This window comes from Phanerochaete carnosa (genome assembly GCF_000300595.1).
Source record: "Phanerochaete carnosa HHB-10118-sp unplaced genomic scaffold PHACAscaffold_7, whole genome shotgun sequence".
NCBI classification, from domain to species: Eukaryota; Fungi; Basidiomycota; class Agaricomycetes; order Polyporales; family Phanerochaetaceae; genus Phanerochaete; species Phanerochaete carnosa.
The window spans coordinates 2,321,128-2,337,462 of record NW_006767634.1 but is presented as its reverse complement, the minus strand read 5'-3'; the positions used below and the strand labels follow the sequence as shown (position 1 = coordinate 2,337,462).

Below are 16,335 nucleotides of genomic sequence, written 5' to 3'. Positions count from 1 at the left end.
AGGTGGCAGACTGAACAGTCCATCTAGCGTAAACAGGCGTATGCGGCGTTAGGTGACCCCTGGAACGGCCGACTACGTGTACTTACGGCACCCAGATGTTCGTTTGCCCACGGCTTGCGCCGCCGTTTGTCGCCGTGTCCGTAAGCAACTCTTCGCTTGCGAAAGTTTGTTGGCACCCAAACCCAAACTGACCTGTCAGCATCTCTTCGCAAGAACGAACAACGTGAGAAAGTACCAGTGATGCGTCCGTTTCTCGGATCACCCCTATTAGGTGGGTGCCGTCGTTTGCCGCACTGCGCGACGTACGACATGCCTAGAACATCATAGAAGCTAGTCAATATCTTACAGAGCAAGACGGAGAAGGCAATATTGAGAGAATTGGAAGCGGAAGACACCAACAACTGCTAGTCACGGTCGCAAGGGACCCTAGCAAAATCGGGAAGTAACTGCGTGCAAGCAACACTGTGTATTTCGGAGCATGCGAGAAATAATCGCGCATCGCGAAGCCGCCATATACAGTGTGCAAGGTGAACAATCTAGATGAATTACCGGCGAATCCCACTCTACTAGTGATGTGCAGACGTCCGTCCAAATATTTGGATGAGCCGACGACTTAATGATTAAACGCTGTTTGGGCGGTCAATGCAGTAACCAGTCAGAAGCCGTTCGGAGGTCGCCGCCACCCCGGAAGCGCCAGGCTCGTCGTCCCAGGGCACACGGAAGAGATTCTCATTCTGCAATGGCAATGAGATTGGCGCAGAGAATGACAGAAACAATAGGAAAGTATAGCTCATACAATGCTGATGTCACTATGTGAGCAGACCGTGCAGCAGAGTGCTTACGCACCAAGGAGGTGAGATCTTAATGAGTCCCCAAGACTAGACAGTAGAGTTCTCAGGTACGGCAGCAGAGATACACCATGGGCCTGCCCAAAAAGTCCCACTTCCAAGTGCTTCAGGCATGTTCCTGCTCACATTGTTGCCCGCACCATTGAAATTCGCGCACAGCTCGTACGTGTGTGCATGCGGCACGGTGCGGCAATGTTCACTGCATGCTGCTAAGCACACACCAGATGAAACTCACCTCATTTCTACAGAGCACTGGTTTACTCATCCAAGGCGACCCGTCGGTGTGCCCAGCCCAGGCGTTGATGGAGTGCACAACGTCAACTATCAACGCTCCGCTTGCTACAGCAGCATGATCCTCTGGTTTACGCTAGTACCCTGGTCCTTGACAGATGGTGCGAAGTCCCCATTCATGTACTGTGTGGTCAGCACGAGGCTCAGGGCACGATTGAATTTAGACCACCATGATGGTAAAGAGAGTGAAGGGATGGCGAGAGGTCGGGCGGGACCATTCGTAAGATGCAGATAGGCACACCTACGGCTGTATACAACTGAAGTGAAACGAGATGTCAGTCAGGGTCACGAACAAAGAGAGCGGGTGCAATGCACATACAGTTCCGTTCCTGACCGTCTCGGTAGATGTTCGATGGTGACTGCGCCAAGGAACGTTCGACCACCTAGTTCCTTCCAGGCCGCTCAGATGCTGGCGGCACCGCTATCCGGTATCAACCTTAACTCCAATAGATCTTCCTCAGTAAAAGTAGACGTACCCTCGTGTGCAAGGGTTGTTCATTGGCCATTGGACGTCCGCGCCCGCACCAACATTTGGGGGCAGACGCAGCAGCCTATCAATTTCCCTCTTGACCCTGCCCATCCTGTCTCAAGGGTCGTTGTTCAGGACTAGCAGTGATTTTGTAGTACAACGCCCTGCATGCGCTCACAGGTTGCCCATGTTAAGGCTTGCGAAGCTTGGAGGAGGAAGTAGCACATAGATCGAGAGCCAGGTATTCGCTCACCGAATAACCGCGAGTTGCTATTTCCTATCTGTATGACACAAATGCATTGTTCATGCCTATATACTTTGCAAATTCAGAAAAATCGCGTCTCTCCAAGGCCGCAGACGTCAAAGTCCTCTGCGGGAATGCCGAGTGCGGCGCACTCCTGTGCAAGCAACTGCGGCGGCGCCATGATCTCCTCAGTCGTGAGCATCCACGTCCTGCATGCGCGCATACAGTGAGCCAGAAACTTTGCATCAAGAAAAAAAGAGACGGTGAGCTCACCCCCAGTGCATGCCAAGCGCCTTGCGCGCGCGGACGTCCTGGAAGAGCCGCACGCTGTCAACCGGAGAGCAGTGCTCGTTCGAGAAGAGCTCGCGTGGTGCGTATGCCCTGCAAAGAGAACCGCGAGCCGTCAGCATCTCCGCCGCCCGCTTCACGCCCAGATGGAGAAGCGTGCGCACCCGATGGGGATCAGCGCGAGGTCGAATGGGCCCTCGCGCTCGCCGATCTCGCGGAAGGCCGGGCACACCGGTACCGCAGCCTCGTCCTCGCCTGCCGAGACCGTGCGGTATCCTGTGTCGCCCGCGAACCACACCTTCTTCGGCACACCTGCGTCGTCGGCTGTTGGCGTCACTGTGGAGACGGCCCAGGACGCCCAGAGCGTCATGCCGGGGTCAAAGAGCGTGCGTCCTGAAATATGCTGACAGGGCGTGCAAGTGATCCGGAGCTGCGTTTGCGTCGCAGGCAAGTCCTGAGTGCGCGATGGGAGGGTAAGCGAGAGCAGTCGCGCGTCCCACCAGTCAAGGATGTGCGTGTGCGACGCAGGTATGCCGATAGACGCAAGGTAGGGGCCGTTGCCCAGAGGTGCGAAGATCTGAGGGCTGTAGGTCTTGAAGAGCGTCCGGAGGGAGGCGGTGTCGGTGCTTGTATGCGCCTGTGATTAGTGGTATGCCAGGTGGGAAGCGCATTGAACAGAGCGTACTGATCGTAGTGGTTGTGCTAAAGAACAGATGAGAGTCAGAGGAGGGAGTGGAAGGCCAGATGGAGGACGCACAGAGAGGATGATGGCGTCGACAGCGGGTATGGCCTCAATCGGACACGGTACCGCTGTCCACGAAACTCAGTACGGACGAATAGGACACGCAGGGAGGCAGCTCACGCGTGATGCGTGCGAGACCGAGCCTCGAGATAGGTGAGCACCAATGCGATAAAGCGGGGTCGAAGAGTACGCGCGGGCCACGAACACCTTCGCCAGACGAGGGGAATTCGACAAGGTAGCATGCGTGTCTATCTCTGGGGTCGCACTAGATCGAGGTCACAGCAACAAAAGACGCACCCTAGCCAGGTTGCCTTGACTGCTTCCGCCTGATGACCGGCACCCCAGTTGGGTGTATGCGCAGGGATGAGCGACGCGAGGTCTTTAGGGACGGCTGGCATGTTTCTCCATCTATCTATTGTAAGCTGCGATGCCGAAGGCGGTTAGGTCCAGCATGCGTCTTAGGAAGATTCATCTATCACCTTGAGACGTCGATGCGGCACCTCACTGCACAGAGTTGAACAACGGGACGTGAAGGCACAAGGAGGGTGCTCACCGATATGACGGCCATGGGTTCACGAACTTGGTCTGAGTGTCGTCCGCATGATGTGCGGGGCGTACTCCTGTCTTCTCGTGCGACTCTGGCAGAATATCCGATACCGAGACGTGAGTAGCAAGGACGCCGAGTGCAGAGGCCATCGGAGATGTCTTTCGTACAGCAGAATCGACAGTGGTGTGGGTGCGAGATAAGAAGGACGCAGATCGTCGTTTGTTGCACTGCGCGACAAGGTAGGCTCGTCCCATGCCGGTTTCTTGTGAAACCCGTCGCATCCCTTGCCCAAATGGGATGCAATAAAACGCACGTGGTCCCCCACGGAGCGCAGCGACTGGACCTGGCTTGCGAGTCTACTGCGCGACATACGGCATGCCTAGAATATTACCACAGAAAACTAGTCAATGTCTTACAGAGCAAGACGGAGAAGGCAATATTGAGAGAATTGGAAGCGGAAGACACCAACAACTGCTAGTCACGGTCGCAAGGGACCCTAGCAAAATCGGGGAGTAACTGCGTGCAAGCAACACTGTGTATTTCGGAGCATGCGAGAAATAATCGCGCATCGCGAAGCCGCCATATACAGTGTGCAAGGTGAACAATCTAGATGAATTACCGGCGAATCCCCACTCTACGAACGCTTCTACGCCAGAACCTTTCTAAGTAGCGCCTCGATTTTCCCACTCAGACTCTCCAGCGCTGCGTTCAGCTCCGGGCCCGGATTTTCAGTGAACCACGAGCTTGGTCGGTCATACTGGATCTTGGTTCCGCCTTCTTTTGTGGCTTGCACGAGCACGCGCGCTGGACAGCCCAGGGCCGTCGTGGAGTCGCGCACCATCATGTCCTTGGGTTTCCGAGCGTGTAGAGCACGAAGTCATCGAACTTCTGCCCGTAGTAGTTGCCGAGCCATTTGGAGTGGAACTGTTCAGAGAAGAACCTAGGGTTGCGAGGGCGAGTCAGCGGTCTGGGCGGACAAGAATATCGGATCGACGTACACGAAACTTCTTTTGTCAGAGTCGGTGAGTGCGCTCATACCCCGCTCGATCTCCTCCTTGCTCTTGGCACTGCCCAGGATCTCCTCCACGTGAGGTCCGGCCCTGTTCGTCTCCTCGTCCAGGGATTCAATGACTTTGTCAAAGGGCTTCGAGGAAACGAGGGTTATCCTCTCGGCAGTATAGCTATGGGACTCTGAGCTGACGGCGAGAGACATCGAAGTGACTTGGACTGCCTAGTGAATGCCTAAGTTCGTGGACACCTCTTATACACCACTGTATACTGCAGGGCCGACCCCGAGGCCGACTCTCCCAATCCTTCCCCATGTACCCATGGATTATAGACTGGAGATCTGCAGCGTGTTCGATCAGTCTCGTGCCTCGGGTGTCGCATCTTGTGGGAGTTCTGCTAATCTCCGGGCCGCAGAACGCGAGAGAAAAGCACCTTATAGATATCATACGAAGGGAGATAATTTGTGATTAAGTAACACACACCAGCTTAACAGTCCGGCTATCATGTACGAGGCTAGCTGTTGCTACAGATTTCGAGTTAGAGAATCGACGAATCAAATGCAAACCGTCGAGAATATGATGCTGAAAATTACAGGGCAAGTAATTTGGCAATATCAGGGACAAGCAGCCCGGCAGCCTTGAATTCGATAGTAAGCATGACCTTACGCGCGTGTTCGACGTCCCACTCAAGCTTTGCTTCCTCCCAGTCCTTTCCGCCATCGAGTTCACGAGTCTGCAAAGTCAACGAGCACAACATGGCTCGGCTTGTGCGCAGGGACAAGAAGAAAGTTAACTTGATTTGTATCCGCATGGATAACCCCGTGGCTCGTCAGGAGATTGTTACTGCTGATAATAGAGCACATGGGAGGACGTGGAGAGTCGATCGCGGCGAGCGAGATGGAGTCGCGGATGTACTCCAAGTATATTACCAATGAGTTGACGGTGCGAGGGGGTTCGGATCCGCATAGGTCCAATGTACCAGACTCATAGAAGACCGGCACTAGGTAGACCCTTGGAGACGCGCAATATGCTTGTATGCGAGGCACTCGTTGCGGTGCATCCGCGCCGTGGCCTGGGGAGGCGCTAGTTCCCATTCCTCTGGGATCTCCTCGTACCGTTTGTATGGTAGATATGGACGCTTCTTTGGATTGAACTATAGCTGACCGTCATGACTGCGAGCCGCCTCGGCTTCAGCGGTGTACCACCATGGGCGGTCAGAGCGGCGCCTATAACGCGGGTCGAAGATCTTGACGATGTATGGGGTATCTGAGCGCAATGAGCTGCTTGTTTGGACATGTACAAGCCTCACCCAGACGACTTGGTAGGTAGACTTCGTGCCAGGGGAGCACGTGAGAACTATCGCGCTCATTTTGCCGCACTGGGAATGCCGCAGAGTAACTGTAGAGCCGAGAGTGAGATATTGAGGAGGTTCATGGGATGAAGGAAGGAATACCAAAATTATATACAGAACAGTCTCAAAGGCGAAATACCATCTATGGCAATGTGGAGATAATGTGGGTCGGAATGGAGATTATCTACCAGCTGTGGAAGTATTGCGATGCTGCGCGGCATACTACAACACTGGATTTCTGGATTGAATCAGAACAAGTTAGCTTATAAACCTGCTCGCGGCGGCCTAGAGATGTCATACTTTTTCAACTCGACTGGCGATAATACGTCACACTGGTTTTCCGGTGGCCCCGTCAATACTGCACCGCTACAACCAACTGTTCATGCCACGGTCACATACTGACACTGGAATATGAGCTAGCCGAGAGTACAGACCGGCCTGGGTCATCAATCCAGGTGGGCTTCGTGGTACGTCTACGGTGCCAGTTGTTGACTGATATGGCAGATCGGCACGTTAAGCGCTCTGGCCTTCGTCTAGATAACAGAAATGAGTACATAAATACCAGAGAGTCGTAGAAAGAGAGCCCGCATCCCACACACCTGCTTCAAAATGCTCCTCCGTTTGGCTGTCGTCCTGGCCGCTGCCACCGGAGGCCTTACAGCCAAGGTTGCAACTGCGACCGCGGCAGCACCTGCCACTAGCACTGTTGTCAGCTGCTTCGCAAACGACTGCCCGAACGTCGACCTCAAGGGCGACGGTCTCTTCTCCATGGATTGGAACAACGACACCGGTGTCCTCCTCTGCGAATGGCGCTTTCCGCTCCAGCCAATTATTTCTGCGGAGTACAATATCGTTAGTCCGCAATGTTCACTGCATGCTGCTAAGCACACACCAGATGAAACTCACCTCATTTCTACAGAGCACTGGTTACTCACCCAAGGCGACCTGTCGGTGTGCCCAGCCCAGGCGTTGATGGAGTGCACAACGTCAACTATCAACGCTCCGCTTGCTACAGCAGCATGATCCTCTGGTTTACGCTAGTACCCTGGTCCTTGACAGATGGTGCGAAGTCCCCATTCATGTACTGTGTGGTCAGCACGAGGCTCAGGGCACGATTGCATTTCGACCACCATGATGGTAAAGAGAGTGAAGGGATGGCGAGAGGTCGGGCGGGACCATTCGTAAGATGCAGATAGGCACACCTACGGCTGTATACAACTGAAGTGAAACGAGATGTCAGTCAGGGTCACGAACAAAGAGAGCGGGTGCAGTGCACATACAGTTCCGTTCCTGACCGTCTCGGTAGATGTTCGATGGTGACTGCGCCAAGGAACGTTCGACCACCTAGTTCCTTCCAGGCCGCTCAGATGCTGGCGGCACCGCTATCCAGTATCAACCTTAACTCCAATAGATCTTCCTCAGTAAAAGTAGACGTACCCTCGTGTGCAAGGGTTGTTTATTGGCCATTGGACGTCCGCGCCCGCACCAACATTTGGGGGCAGACGCAGCAGCCTGTCAATTTCCTTCTTGACCCTGCCTCGCATCGGGCGAGCTCCAACTGGTGTCAAGTTTAATATCAGATTCGCCTTGCTAAACACACTGGGCACACACGCTTCGATTATCGGACGACGGACCGTTCAATTGGTGACGGCCCGACTGAAGTTCCCGCAGCAGCGATCACCGTGTGTTACGTCCATCATCTGCGCACCCGCCGCCACAAAGAGGCGATATACCAGCGCAGTAGGTTGCTAGCAGTGCGCTAGAATCATTGACGGGCTCTAGAGTTCAGGACGAAGGTACGGGGGAAAGAGCTAGATTGACGGTGTGGTACGTGGCTATTCAGGAGTGTAGATACGAGACTAACAAAAGTCAGCATGCGAACGCTGGGCGAGTCAAAACGACATACCAGCTAATCTTTGCTCCCTTGTGGTGTGGCAAGCTTCTTCGGCTTCTCCTCGCTAGCCTCCCAAGTCTTGAGGTGTGTCTCAAACCACTCCCAAGCAAGCCTGCCAACCTTCTCTCCACCATACTCACCATCATCCTCGATATCGAGCTCTCCATCCTGCAAGTTCGTCTCGTCCTTACCCTTCTTCTGTTGGGTCTTCTTCGTTTTTGCGGCCTTCTCACCATCCTTTGCCTCCTCCGATGACTGTTCAGCGGCCGGGGGAAGGGACGGGAGGCGGAGTGTCACAACAGAGCATTCGCGATAAAGGGCTCCGGGTTTGAGAATCTCGGTGAGGGTGTTTGGAATTAAGCTTGGAGTCTTCTCTGCACCCTGAGTCTCATCGATTTCCGAGGATGTCTTAGCGGCAGTAGCAGTTGCCGCAGCGAGGTGAGCCAAAGCCCTCTTGAACGGTGTCGGCAAGAACAGCGCGTGGAGTACTATCTGCACTGCCATGTTCGACGACTTTGCAAAGATCCAGATCTCCGGTAAGCATAGAATAAACCTGACGCGTATGTAATTAGACAACATTTGAATGGTAAACCGTTGTGACTTACAAAATGAAGCCAAAGGTCGAATAACCATCAGGATCCACAGTCTTGTCCGCTCCCATTGCGATACGAATCGTCTCCGTGCGACTCATACCGGGAGCGACAGTGACGGCAACAATGTTCGACGGGAACTTGGATTTGCTCTTGTCTTCGGCGCCGGCATTTGATTCTTTGGCTGTGCTACCACCGGCAGAGGATTGGGACTCTACTGGTACACCCCCTGGTGTCTTCAAGTCAAGCGAAGGCGCGCGATTCGGAAGGGCATTCAATATCCTCTGGAGGTGGCGCGTCAGAACGATTGTACGCAGCGCACGATGACCTTCTGCCAAGAACAGGGAACGCTTCTTCGGCGATTCTCCTGGAGTCATAGAGGCTATCAGGTCGGAGCTGAACGAGGGCACCGCTGCAGCATAATACGGGTTGACGACGCTGACGATGCGGATGTCGCGTTCTACGGGTGCCACAAGGAACGCAGGGAGGAGTAGCGTGACTATCAAGAACGTCGCCAACGAAGCAGCTTCCCGCTTCTTCTCGTGCGACGGCTTGGATGCAAAGAGCGACCCAATTCCATAGTACTCGTGTGCAAAAACGATAGCGTCTAGCCGTTGGTCGCCTTCCGTTAGGAACTTGGTGCAGAACTCGCGAATGGAAACGGGTGATGATAGGTCTGCATGCTCCGCGAATATGTTCTCATTCTTCGCCGTCGTGCGCAGTGCCGGGATGATAAGCGTGTTGAAGGGATGATCAAGAGGATATGGTGAGATGGCAATGATATTCGCGCCTCGTGACGCGAGGCCAGAGATGGTAGTTAGCCCAAGCGGCGTGAAAGCTCCCTACTAGACTTCAATTACACGCGCGTCCGGAAGCGAACCACTGCGACTTACGGTTACGAGGATTGTCCGTGCATGGAGGTCTCGCTCCCTGTCCGTCGTCTTTCCTTGGGCAAACGCATAGGTCACGACAAGTGAGGTGATGCCGATGGCTGCGTGCCAGTAGTATCCTGTTGGTAAAACATAGGTTGCTAACGCATACGCCGCCTTGAGAACCATGTACGCACTGTAAACGAGCAAGACAAAAGTCAAACAGCACTTTCGGCTAAATGTACATCGCCTCACATACGATGAAGGAGTGGTGGTGTCGTAGAGGGACTAGACTGGATGTGCCGCAGCCGTCGTGGTATTAGGTAGAGCTGTGAGCGCTGTGAGCGCCCACACCACGCCGTAGCCTTCCTTCCGTCCCGCTGCCGGCAAAGCGTATGTCTCTCGAGCACAGAACTAAATGCATGCAGAGTTATGCTAAGATACATTTGCTTTTATGTACGCTCCAAAAACTGTCTAGTCGTCTTCGTCCCAGTTACCAGCTTGCTGCGGGACTTTCGGTCCGCCAGCAGGCTTGCTCATGATGATACTGTCCACGGTCAGTACCGAAACTGCGGCCTCGGTCGCAAGGCTGATTGCCCAGGACTTAGCAGCGAGCGAATCTAAGATTCTGTGTTCGGTGGTGCTGAGCGTACCGTCGCTCTGGGCCTGTGAACATTCGGTGAATATACCATTTACTCGTGCTCTGTGGAAGTTGGATGCGTACCTCGACGTCGACACCCCATGCCGCCCCACCTTCCTGCTCGTGCTTTGCCCAAAGCTTGCTGACAACCTCATTGCCCTCAGCGCCGCCCAGCGCGTTCTCGGCCAGCGTTCTCGGGACGACCTCGAGCGCGGTCGCCCACCGACGGACGCCATGTTGCGAGAGTCCCTTCAGGCCTGCACCATACGAATCCACGCGCCTAGCGAGTTCTAGCTCAGTCGCACCGGCGCCCGGGACCAAACGGCCGTCCTTGAGCAATGCTTTGATGACGTTCACGCCGTCATCGACGGCGCGCTCCAGGTCGTCTAGGTGGTTGATCGTCGCTCCGCGGAGAACAACGGTCGCGGTTCGCGTCTTTTCACCGGAAGTCTCTAAGGGGTCATAGCCTGGGTCGCCTTCAACGAGCTGGCGGAGAACAGTGACACGATCGCCACCGATCTCGACGGTCTCGAAGACATCGACAAAACCAGCCTCTTCAGGGGTCGGGGCACCCATACGGGCCAGAGGAGTTGCATTGACGACACGGCAGAGGCGGCGGAGGTCGAACTTCGACAGCACCTTGAGGACGGCAATGTTCATCCGGTTAAGGAAGTGCAGGGCCAGATCGTCAATCGTCGATCCAGCGATTATGACCTTCACTCCAGAGTCGGCGATCTCTTGGAAGATCTAAAAGACTATCAGTAAAGTGTTCGGTATCATGCAAGGTTTTTTCAACGTTACGGACCTTCTCCATGTGTTTCTCTTCGCCAGTGGTGAAGTTGAGCATCTCATCCTTATTCTTGATGAGCACGGTGCCCTTGGTCTCCGTTTGGGAGAGACCGAGACCACAAGTGAAGACAGCGACTTTGGCTTTCTTGGTCTTCTTGCAGATGCCTTGACGCATGTAAGCACTTGCAGCAAGCTAACCTGAGAACCAAGCGAGCACACCTTCTGGCTCCCGACCGAACACCATACCGCGTACAACTTTGCTGCCCGCCAAACTTCCGCCCATGATCTTCACTACTCGAACGTTGTCGACGTTGAAGTTCTTAGGATTTGGTGGCATCACCGCAAGCGCAGCCTCAGCGACAAGAGATGAAAGCGTGTCCTCGTAGCCGTATTGTTTTGATGCAATGGCGGGCTTGAGGGCAATAGCAAGCTCAGCCTGCGTCAAGGGCGTCGAAAGTGAAGATGTGGACAACGCTGTGTAGCATGAGTCGACTGGACAGGCAAAATAACCACGGGCTACATACTCTCGAGCTCTTCCAGACCCTTCTTTGCAGCAAGTTCGTATCCACGAGTAATCTCACTTGGGTGAAGACCCATGATGAGTAGATGTTCCGCTTTCTTCAGGAGCTCGCCAGCAAGAATGATGACCATGTTCGTCGCGTCACCCATCTGGGCGGTCGCGTGTTAGAGCTCGATTGCGCTGCAGCAATCGGGGGCAGCTCACCTCTGCCTCCTGAGCCTGTGATGCCATGACTAGCAGTTTTGCGGCAGGATGTACGACCTCAACCTCGCGGATGATTGTTGCAGCATCGGACGTGACAAAAAGCTTGCCTAAGTGGTTAATGAGAAGCTTGTTGCGACCTGTGCAGTCCATATGAGCATAATAGATTGAAAGTGCGAGCTGAGTGGTGCGCACCGTTGGGCCCAAAACTTGTCCTAACGAGATCTGACAGTTCTGAGACAGCCTGGATATTCCTTAGGACAGCATCCTCAAGACCTTGCAGATGCTAAGTTCAACGCATGCTGTGAGCACGAATACAGCACATAGGGCAGCGAACGCACCTTGTAGCCCTCCTTAAATAGCTGGATATTGTTCGCCTTTGGAACTTTGAGAGACATAGCCGACTATGACTGTGTTTTGTAGGGGACACGATGACACAAGCGTCGCGCACAGTAGTTTTCGGTGAAGTCCAGGGCGCTCAGCGTTCGAGATCTGATGGAACGTCTTTTCCCACGCCTTCCTGCCTCTAACCCGCGATGCTCTACACATGCAAGTGGGGTCCATGTCCTGGCACGTTTCCTTCTCGCACTGCGTATGTCGACCACCTCAATGCCCAGCATCTGGACGACGCCGCGCTGGACAGGGATGTTGGCTATGTGCAAGGACGTTTCCGCGACTGGCTGAGGGTCACGGGTAGAGATACTGGAACGCAGAGTACGACCGGTACGTCACGGTAGACCGCAAGGTTCGCTGTTACTTACAGTCAATCTAGATGATTTGCTGTTGCGCCGCGTAACGGATAATTTCAAGGCTCAAACACAAGGGATCTCGCGTGACAACATCCGGATAAGAGCATTGTATACCTCCTTGCCTTCAGAAGCCGCTGCTCAGTCTAGTGACTCTGAGGACGATCATAATACCGGAAGATTTAGCTTCAAGTCGCTCTCCAGAAGGCGGAACGCACCTGCGAGCTCCCCAACACCACCCATCTCTTCTGTTGACCCGTCTCCTTCTCCGAGTGCTCTCGTTAGCAGAGGGCAGTCACATATTCCGGATCTTCCATCTACGCCATCTCCACAGCTGTCGCTACGCACTCAGAAATCACCAGCCAACCCTCGTATCTTGCGGGACGGTAGCCCAGATCGTAAACGACGTCGCTTGGACAATGCGGCGGCGAACAAGGCCACGGAGCGTAGTTCTTCTCTGGCAACTCCTCGATCTGCTTATGGTAGTAGTGTTCTTATCCATGCTTCTGAGAATAAGGGAGAGCCTAGTCACGGTTCCAGACCTTTGCAGAAGTCTGACTCTGAATCGAGCGAAGAAATTGAGCTCGAGTTGACTCAGGATAATCCTGTGGAAGACGGAGAAGGTGCGATTTTTCGTCTGTGTCGTGCGACACTGCTAACTAGAAATCATCTAGAAGGGTCCCCAGACAGAGGAATAGTGGGCCTTGCTGAATTAGATATTGAAAGACTAGAGCATAACATCAGGGATGTTCTCCCAAGCCAACAACAATCAGAAGACCAAGATCCCGATGCTCTATCGTCACTGGCAGCTGTACATCGACAAATGTCGCAACAACAAGTACCGTCGCGACCGGACACGGACAACAGTGAGTGGAGCATACGTCGAAATATCTCAGTGAGATTACTCACTATCGCTGTAGCTGCGGAAGATGGGCTGCCAATCCTCAACGTCAACACTCATTCTGGCTCATGGTCTCAGCCGGGCACCGTGTCCAAAGTGAAGACCAGTTTCATTCCACGACTGAAGTCCAGCATCCTCGATATGTCCGGTCAGTGCTGATATTTTTCGAGATATCCGTTGTCGCAATCTGACAGTATGCGTGCAGACGTCACCGCGGGCCGACCACCCACTGGCAGTCCAGAGCATACTCAAAGCGAGATCCAGCCAGAATCCCAGCAGCAGAGCGTCGATGCTGACGCAGAGCCCTCAGGCTCTCAGGCTGTTGCCTCTGAACCAAGCCAACTGCAGCTGCTGACACAAGCGCCGTACCACTTTCCCAGTCAGGATTCGCAGGACTCGCAGAAGCAACAGCCGTCGCCACCCTGAAAGCGCTGCTCTGCGAGCGTTTGCGCCGTTATCCCAGCGCCGGCGTCTTGGTTTCGGAGTATCATGGCAGAATGTGGCGTAGAAGCGTCGTTGTCTACCTGTGAGACTAGAGGGTCCACAAGCAATGTCCTCCCCGTACTTGTGCTATAGTATGCAACGATGATGCAAACTAGCATCCTCGCGAGACGCTGCCGGACTCTAGCTCGAGAGCGCGGACGGAATCAACAGGACGGTAGAGCATTGGTTCACGGCTGTACGTTGTGTGATACTAATAATGACATGGATACCTCGTTTAATAGCTCTTGCTGAGAGTCGCATGATATAGACTACCGGACAGTGTGCGAGCCCAACTGCTCCGGATCCTATGGCCGCCCTCCCTCCCGGGGCCGTTGCCTAGGCCCACAGCCCGCAGCCGCCCCTAAAGCCTACACGCTGATCTCCCGAACCAGACTGCAACTGTATGTTGTGGTTTTCCGTTCGGAAAGGAGTGCGGTGAGCAGAAACGTTTCCCTTGTATCGATCGCCGGCAATCACGCACTAGTAAGTACTGTAGCGCCGAACCCAGGATGTTCCCGTTTGTGCAAAGGGCTGTTGGCACACATCGTTGGCACATACTCAACATACTCTGTCGAGAACGCTATTGCGTCAAGTCCCACTGTCGTGTGTGAGATTGTGCGCATAATCCATCTGGCTTGGAACGAAGAAAGAGAGCGAGCACCATCACACAAAAAGCGCGGGTGTATACTACAACATATCTTATGTAGAATTCCTTCCCGGGTAAAGTAATTTTGCAGCTTTAGCGCGCTCTGTGGCTATCCAGCGGATAAGATTAGTACTCAGTGTGCTCTCACACTCATCTACCTCCCGTCAAACTCTTTGTGCTGTTTAAATTCGCAATATGCAGTCATTCATACAAGTACAAGTGCATATCAGACAACCTCTGATGCGCCGTAGCCGCTGGCTGTGGCATTCATCTATTTAATGTCCATCCAGGTGATGTCCTCGAACTCCTTATCATTCGATTGTGCGGCGGTGAGCCCGAGCTTACCGGTCGAGGACTCATAAGCTAGGCAGCCAACGGTTTCACAGTCAGCACGCAAGCAGCGCTGTGCAAGAAGACTACACTTACGGATGAACTAGCGTGCCAGGGCATCAACAGACCATCATTAAACCACAGTTCAGCTGCTATGCATGCGGGTGAAGGAAAAAAGCGTGACGTACGTAGGCCGTAAAGTCTTCCGCCGCCCCCTTGCTGTTGTACTCGTAGAATACAATGCGGTCGTTGCTGTAGCTCGCTTTACCGCCGCGTCTGATTTGGCTCTTGTCTTTGAAATATAGAATACCGTGGACGTCTGTATGTGCAGAAGAACATGAGTACGCTGCGCCCATAATCACGGAATATGAGACGAGACATACCGACAGTTTCGTCTTTGAGCCATTGATAGTTGTCAGAGATCTTTGCCTGGGTTTGGATAGAAGTCGCGGCGAGATAGATGTCGTCAGAATTAGCATCTTTGGTGACCACCGCTGTTGCGCTGCCTTGTTCAAGCTCCTGCCACTTGCCGAAATATTTGTATCCGTCCATGCCACATGCTGTTACAGTTTCCTCCTTGTTTGAAGACGAAGTTGAGGAAGACTGTAGACAATAAAATCGAAAGAACACACCTTATCATAGGCAAGGAACTAACGGTGATATGGCGGTTACAAAATGGTCAGAAGATTACATATCAGAGCAAAACACCGGAGGCACACCTCTGCGTAGCTACTATTTTCCCCACGGTTATAAAACTTGATCGAGGAGCAGGGCTTGCTGTCCGACGGATTTACGACCCTCGCGACGAGGTATGTGGTATCTTTCGTGTTGAGTTTGAGATCGCGGATCTTGTTGTAGTAGAACGTGCCCTCGGGATCTGCACGTCGCCATGTTTGACATAAGCACGGAAAAGTGGGCAGAAAGAGGGTGATAAATGACGTACCCTTGCCGATGTTGGTCCCGTCAGTAAATTCCCTGCCGATTTCAGAGACTTCAAGGCGCAGTGCGTGAGGCCGACTAATGCGATCCGGGTCGGCCTTGAAAAAGAGCGCCTCGGCAGCAACATTGTGCTTGTATTGTTTCTTGAGGTCGGAGAATAGGTCAGTCATATCTCGCTTGCTCTGCGCACGTAGAAGAGGGTGTGGAGGATGGGTCTGAAACCTCACTCCGATCGGACTCGCATATATACGCCTGCCTCGCGCTGCGTCAGGCGAGAGGCAGGCGAAACTTAACTGCTGCCGGGAAGAGATCCAGCTTGCTTTCTCACCGTACACTCAGCTGTCGTTCGCCCCAGTGTGATGTTTCTTCCTATATCGAGCGATCATCTGATCCAACCTTGCAAGGCAGCTCCGCAGGCCCAAGTTCAAGATGAAGGTAGGGCATGGCCTGTCTGGGAGTAGGCTTCACGTTATTCAGACAAAGTGCCAGCGTTGGTTAGCAGCAGCGCTGGACCAACACGAGCCGAATCAGAATGAACTTAGTGAGCCCATGCCAGAAGGGATCTCAAGCTTACATGCAGCATATGAAGGGAATTAGGCGAGTGTCAGGAAAGGGTCTATTGCATGGCTGACATCGTCCTTCGTGAGCTAGCGAAACGCTAGAGCTTGGTGAGAACCGCCCGACAGGGTGTGGTCCCGAGGCCACTGCACTGGTCTGTCTGTGGAATGTTGTGCACGTTCATGAGTCATTGGCCACGTTCAGGCACGGGATGACTGCTCCCAGCCGTCTACCCACCGGCCAACTGCACGCCTCTTCGATGTAGAGGGTCGTAGTCGGAAACCGAGAGCTTTCTGCCTGCTGACATGTGTGTCAGCAGTCAAGGTACAAATAGAGGTACAGTTCTTACCTCCATACGAGCGTTCTTCTCATGAGGACGAACGGCAAGTCTTCTATTCAGTGCCACAGCCAGTGGCCGTACGCGTGATGGAACGGCGACGGC

General features: G+C 53.7%; 8 protein-coding genes across 8 annotated transcripts; 2 read left to right on the top strand and 6 right to left on the bottom strand.

Moving 5' to 3' along the window:
- Positions 1-1,842: 1,842 nt before the first annotated feature.
- PHACADRAFT_211339 (uncharacterized protein) lies at positions 1,843-3,630 on the bottom strand. The gene is made up of 9 exons (XM_007398290.1): positions 3,436-3,630; positions 3,362-3,386; positions 3,180-3,304; positions 3,003-3,130; positions 2,898-2,950; positions 2,826-2,842; positions 2,305-2,766; positions 2,126-2,233; positions 1,843-2,061 (listed from the first exon to the last, which is right to left on the bottom strand). The coding sequence occupies exons 1-9, from the start codon at positions 3,576-3,578 to the stop codon at positions 1,935-1,937; spliced, it is 1,188 nt and encodes a 395-aa protein (XP_007398352.1). The 5' UTR covers positions 3,579-3,630; the 3' UTR covers positions 1,843-1,934.
- A 472-nt stretch (positions 3,631-4,102) lies between these two features.
- On the bottom strand, positions 4,103-4,647 carry PHACADRAFT_260145 (uncharacterized protein). Its single transcript, XM_007398289.1, has 2 exons — positions 4,428-4,647; positions 4,103-4,369 (listed from the first exon to the last, which is right to left on the bottom strand). The coding sequence occupies exons 1-2, from the start codon at positions 4,640-4,642 to the stop codon at positions 4,270-4,272; spliced, it is 315 nt and encodes a 104-aa protein (XP_007398351.1). The 5' UTR covers positions 4,643-4,647; the 3' UTR covers positions 4,103-4,269.
- Positions 4,648-4,870: 223 nt separating this feature from the next.
- PHACADRAFT_260143 (uncharacterized protein) lies at positions 4,871-6,332 on the bottom strand. Its single transcript, XM_007398288.1, has one exon. The coding sequence runs from the start codon at positions 5,528-5,530 to the stop codon at positions 5,162-5,164; it is 369 nt and encodes a 122-aa protein (XP_007398350.1). The 5' UTR covers positions 5,531-6,332; the 3' UTR covers positions 4,871-5,161.
- Positions 6,333-6,381: 49 nt separating this feature from the next.
- PHACADRAFT_211337 (uncharacterized protein) lies at positions 6,382-6,810 on the top strand (the record flags this gene model as incomplete). Its single annotated transcript, XM_007398287.1, has 2 exons — positions 6,382-6,643; positions 6,707-6,810. Exons 1-2 carry the CDS (start codon positions 6,397-6,399, stop codon positions 6,808-6,810), a joined length of 351 nt encoding a protein of 116 aa, XP_007398349.1. The 5' UTR covers positions 6,382-6,396.
- Positions 6,811-7,590: 780 nt separating this feature from the next.
- PHACADRAFT_260140 (uncharacterized protein) lies at positions 7,591-9,586 on the bottom strand (the record flags this gene model as incomplete). The annotated part of the gene is made up of 5 exons (XM_007398286.1): positions 7,591-7,646; positions 7,694-8,234; positions 8,287-9,113; positions 9,165-9,336; positions 9,396-9,586. The coding sequence occupies 4 exons, from the start codon at positions 9,584-9,586 to the stop codon at positions 7,697-7,699; spliced, it is 1,728 nt and encodes a 575-aa protein (XP_007398348.1). The 3' UTR covers positions 7,591-7,646; positions 7,694-7,696.
- Positions 9,570-11,711, bottom strand: PHACADRAFT_260138 (uncharacterized protein). Its single transcript, XM_007398285.1, has 8 exons — positions 11,632-11,711; positions 11,486-11,576; positions 11,294-11,430; positions 11,094-11,238; positions 10,789-11,043; positions 10,586-10,734; positions 9,865-10,527; positions 9,570-9,806 (listed from the first exon to the last, which is right to left on the bottom strand). Exons 1-8 carry the CDS (start codon positions 11,686-11,688, stop codon positions 9,615-9,617), a joined length of 1,689 nt encoding a protein of 562 aa, XP_007398347.1. The 5' UTR covers positions 11,689-11,711; the 3' UTR covers positions 9,570-9,614.
- A 364-nt stretch (positions 11,712-12,075) lies between these two features.
- Positions 12,076-13,381, top strand: PHACADRAFT_260137 (uncharacterized protein). Its single transcript, XM_007398284.1, has 4 exons — positions 12,076-12,659; positions 12,711-12,902; positions 12,957-13,085; positions 13,143-13,381. Exons 2-4 carry the CDS (start codon positions 12,860-12,862, stop codon positions 13,361-13,363), a joined length of 393 nt encoding a protein of 130 aa, XP_007398346.1. The 5' UTR covers positions 12,076-12,659; positions 12,711-12,859; the 3' UTR covers positions 13,364-13,381.
- An 837-nt stretch (positions 13,382-14,218) lies between these two features.
- On the bottom strand, positions 14,219-15,508 carry PHACADRAFT_211333 (uncharacterized protein; the record flags this gene model as incomplete). Its single annotated transcript, XM_007398283.1, has 7 exons — positions 14,219-14,429; positions 14,493-14,499; positions 14,585-14,715; positions 14,780-14,972; positions 15,029-15,046; positions 15,116-15,273; positions 15,340-15,508. 7 exons carry the CDS (start codon positions 15,503-15,505, stop codon positions 14,338-14,340), a joined length of 765 nt encoding a protein of 254 aa, XP_007398345.1. The 3' UTR covers positions 14,219-14,337.
- Between the last annotated feature and the right edge of the window lie 827 nt (positions 15,509-16,335).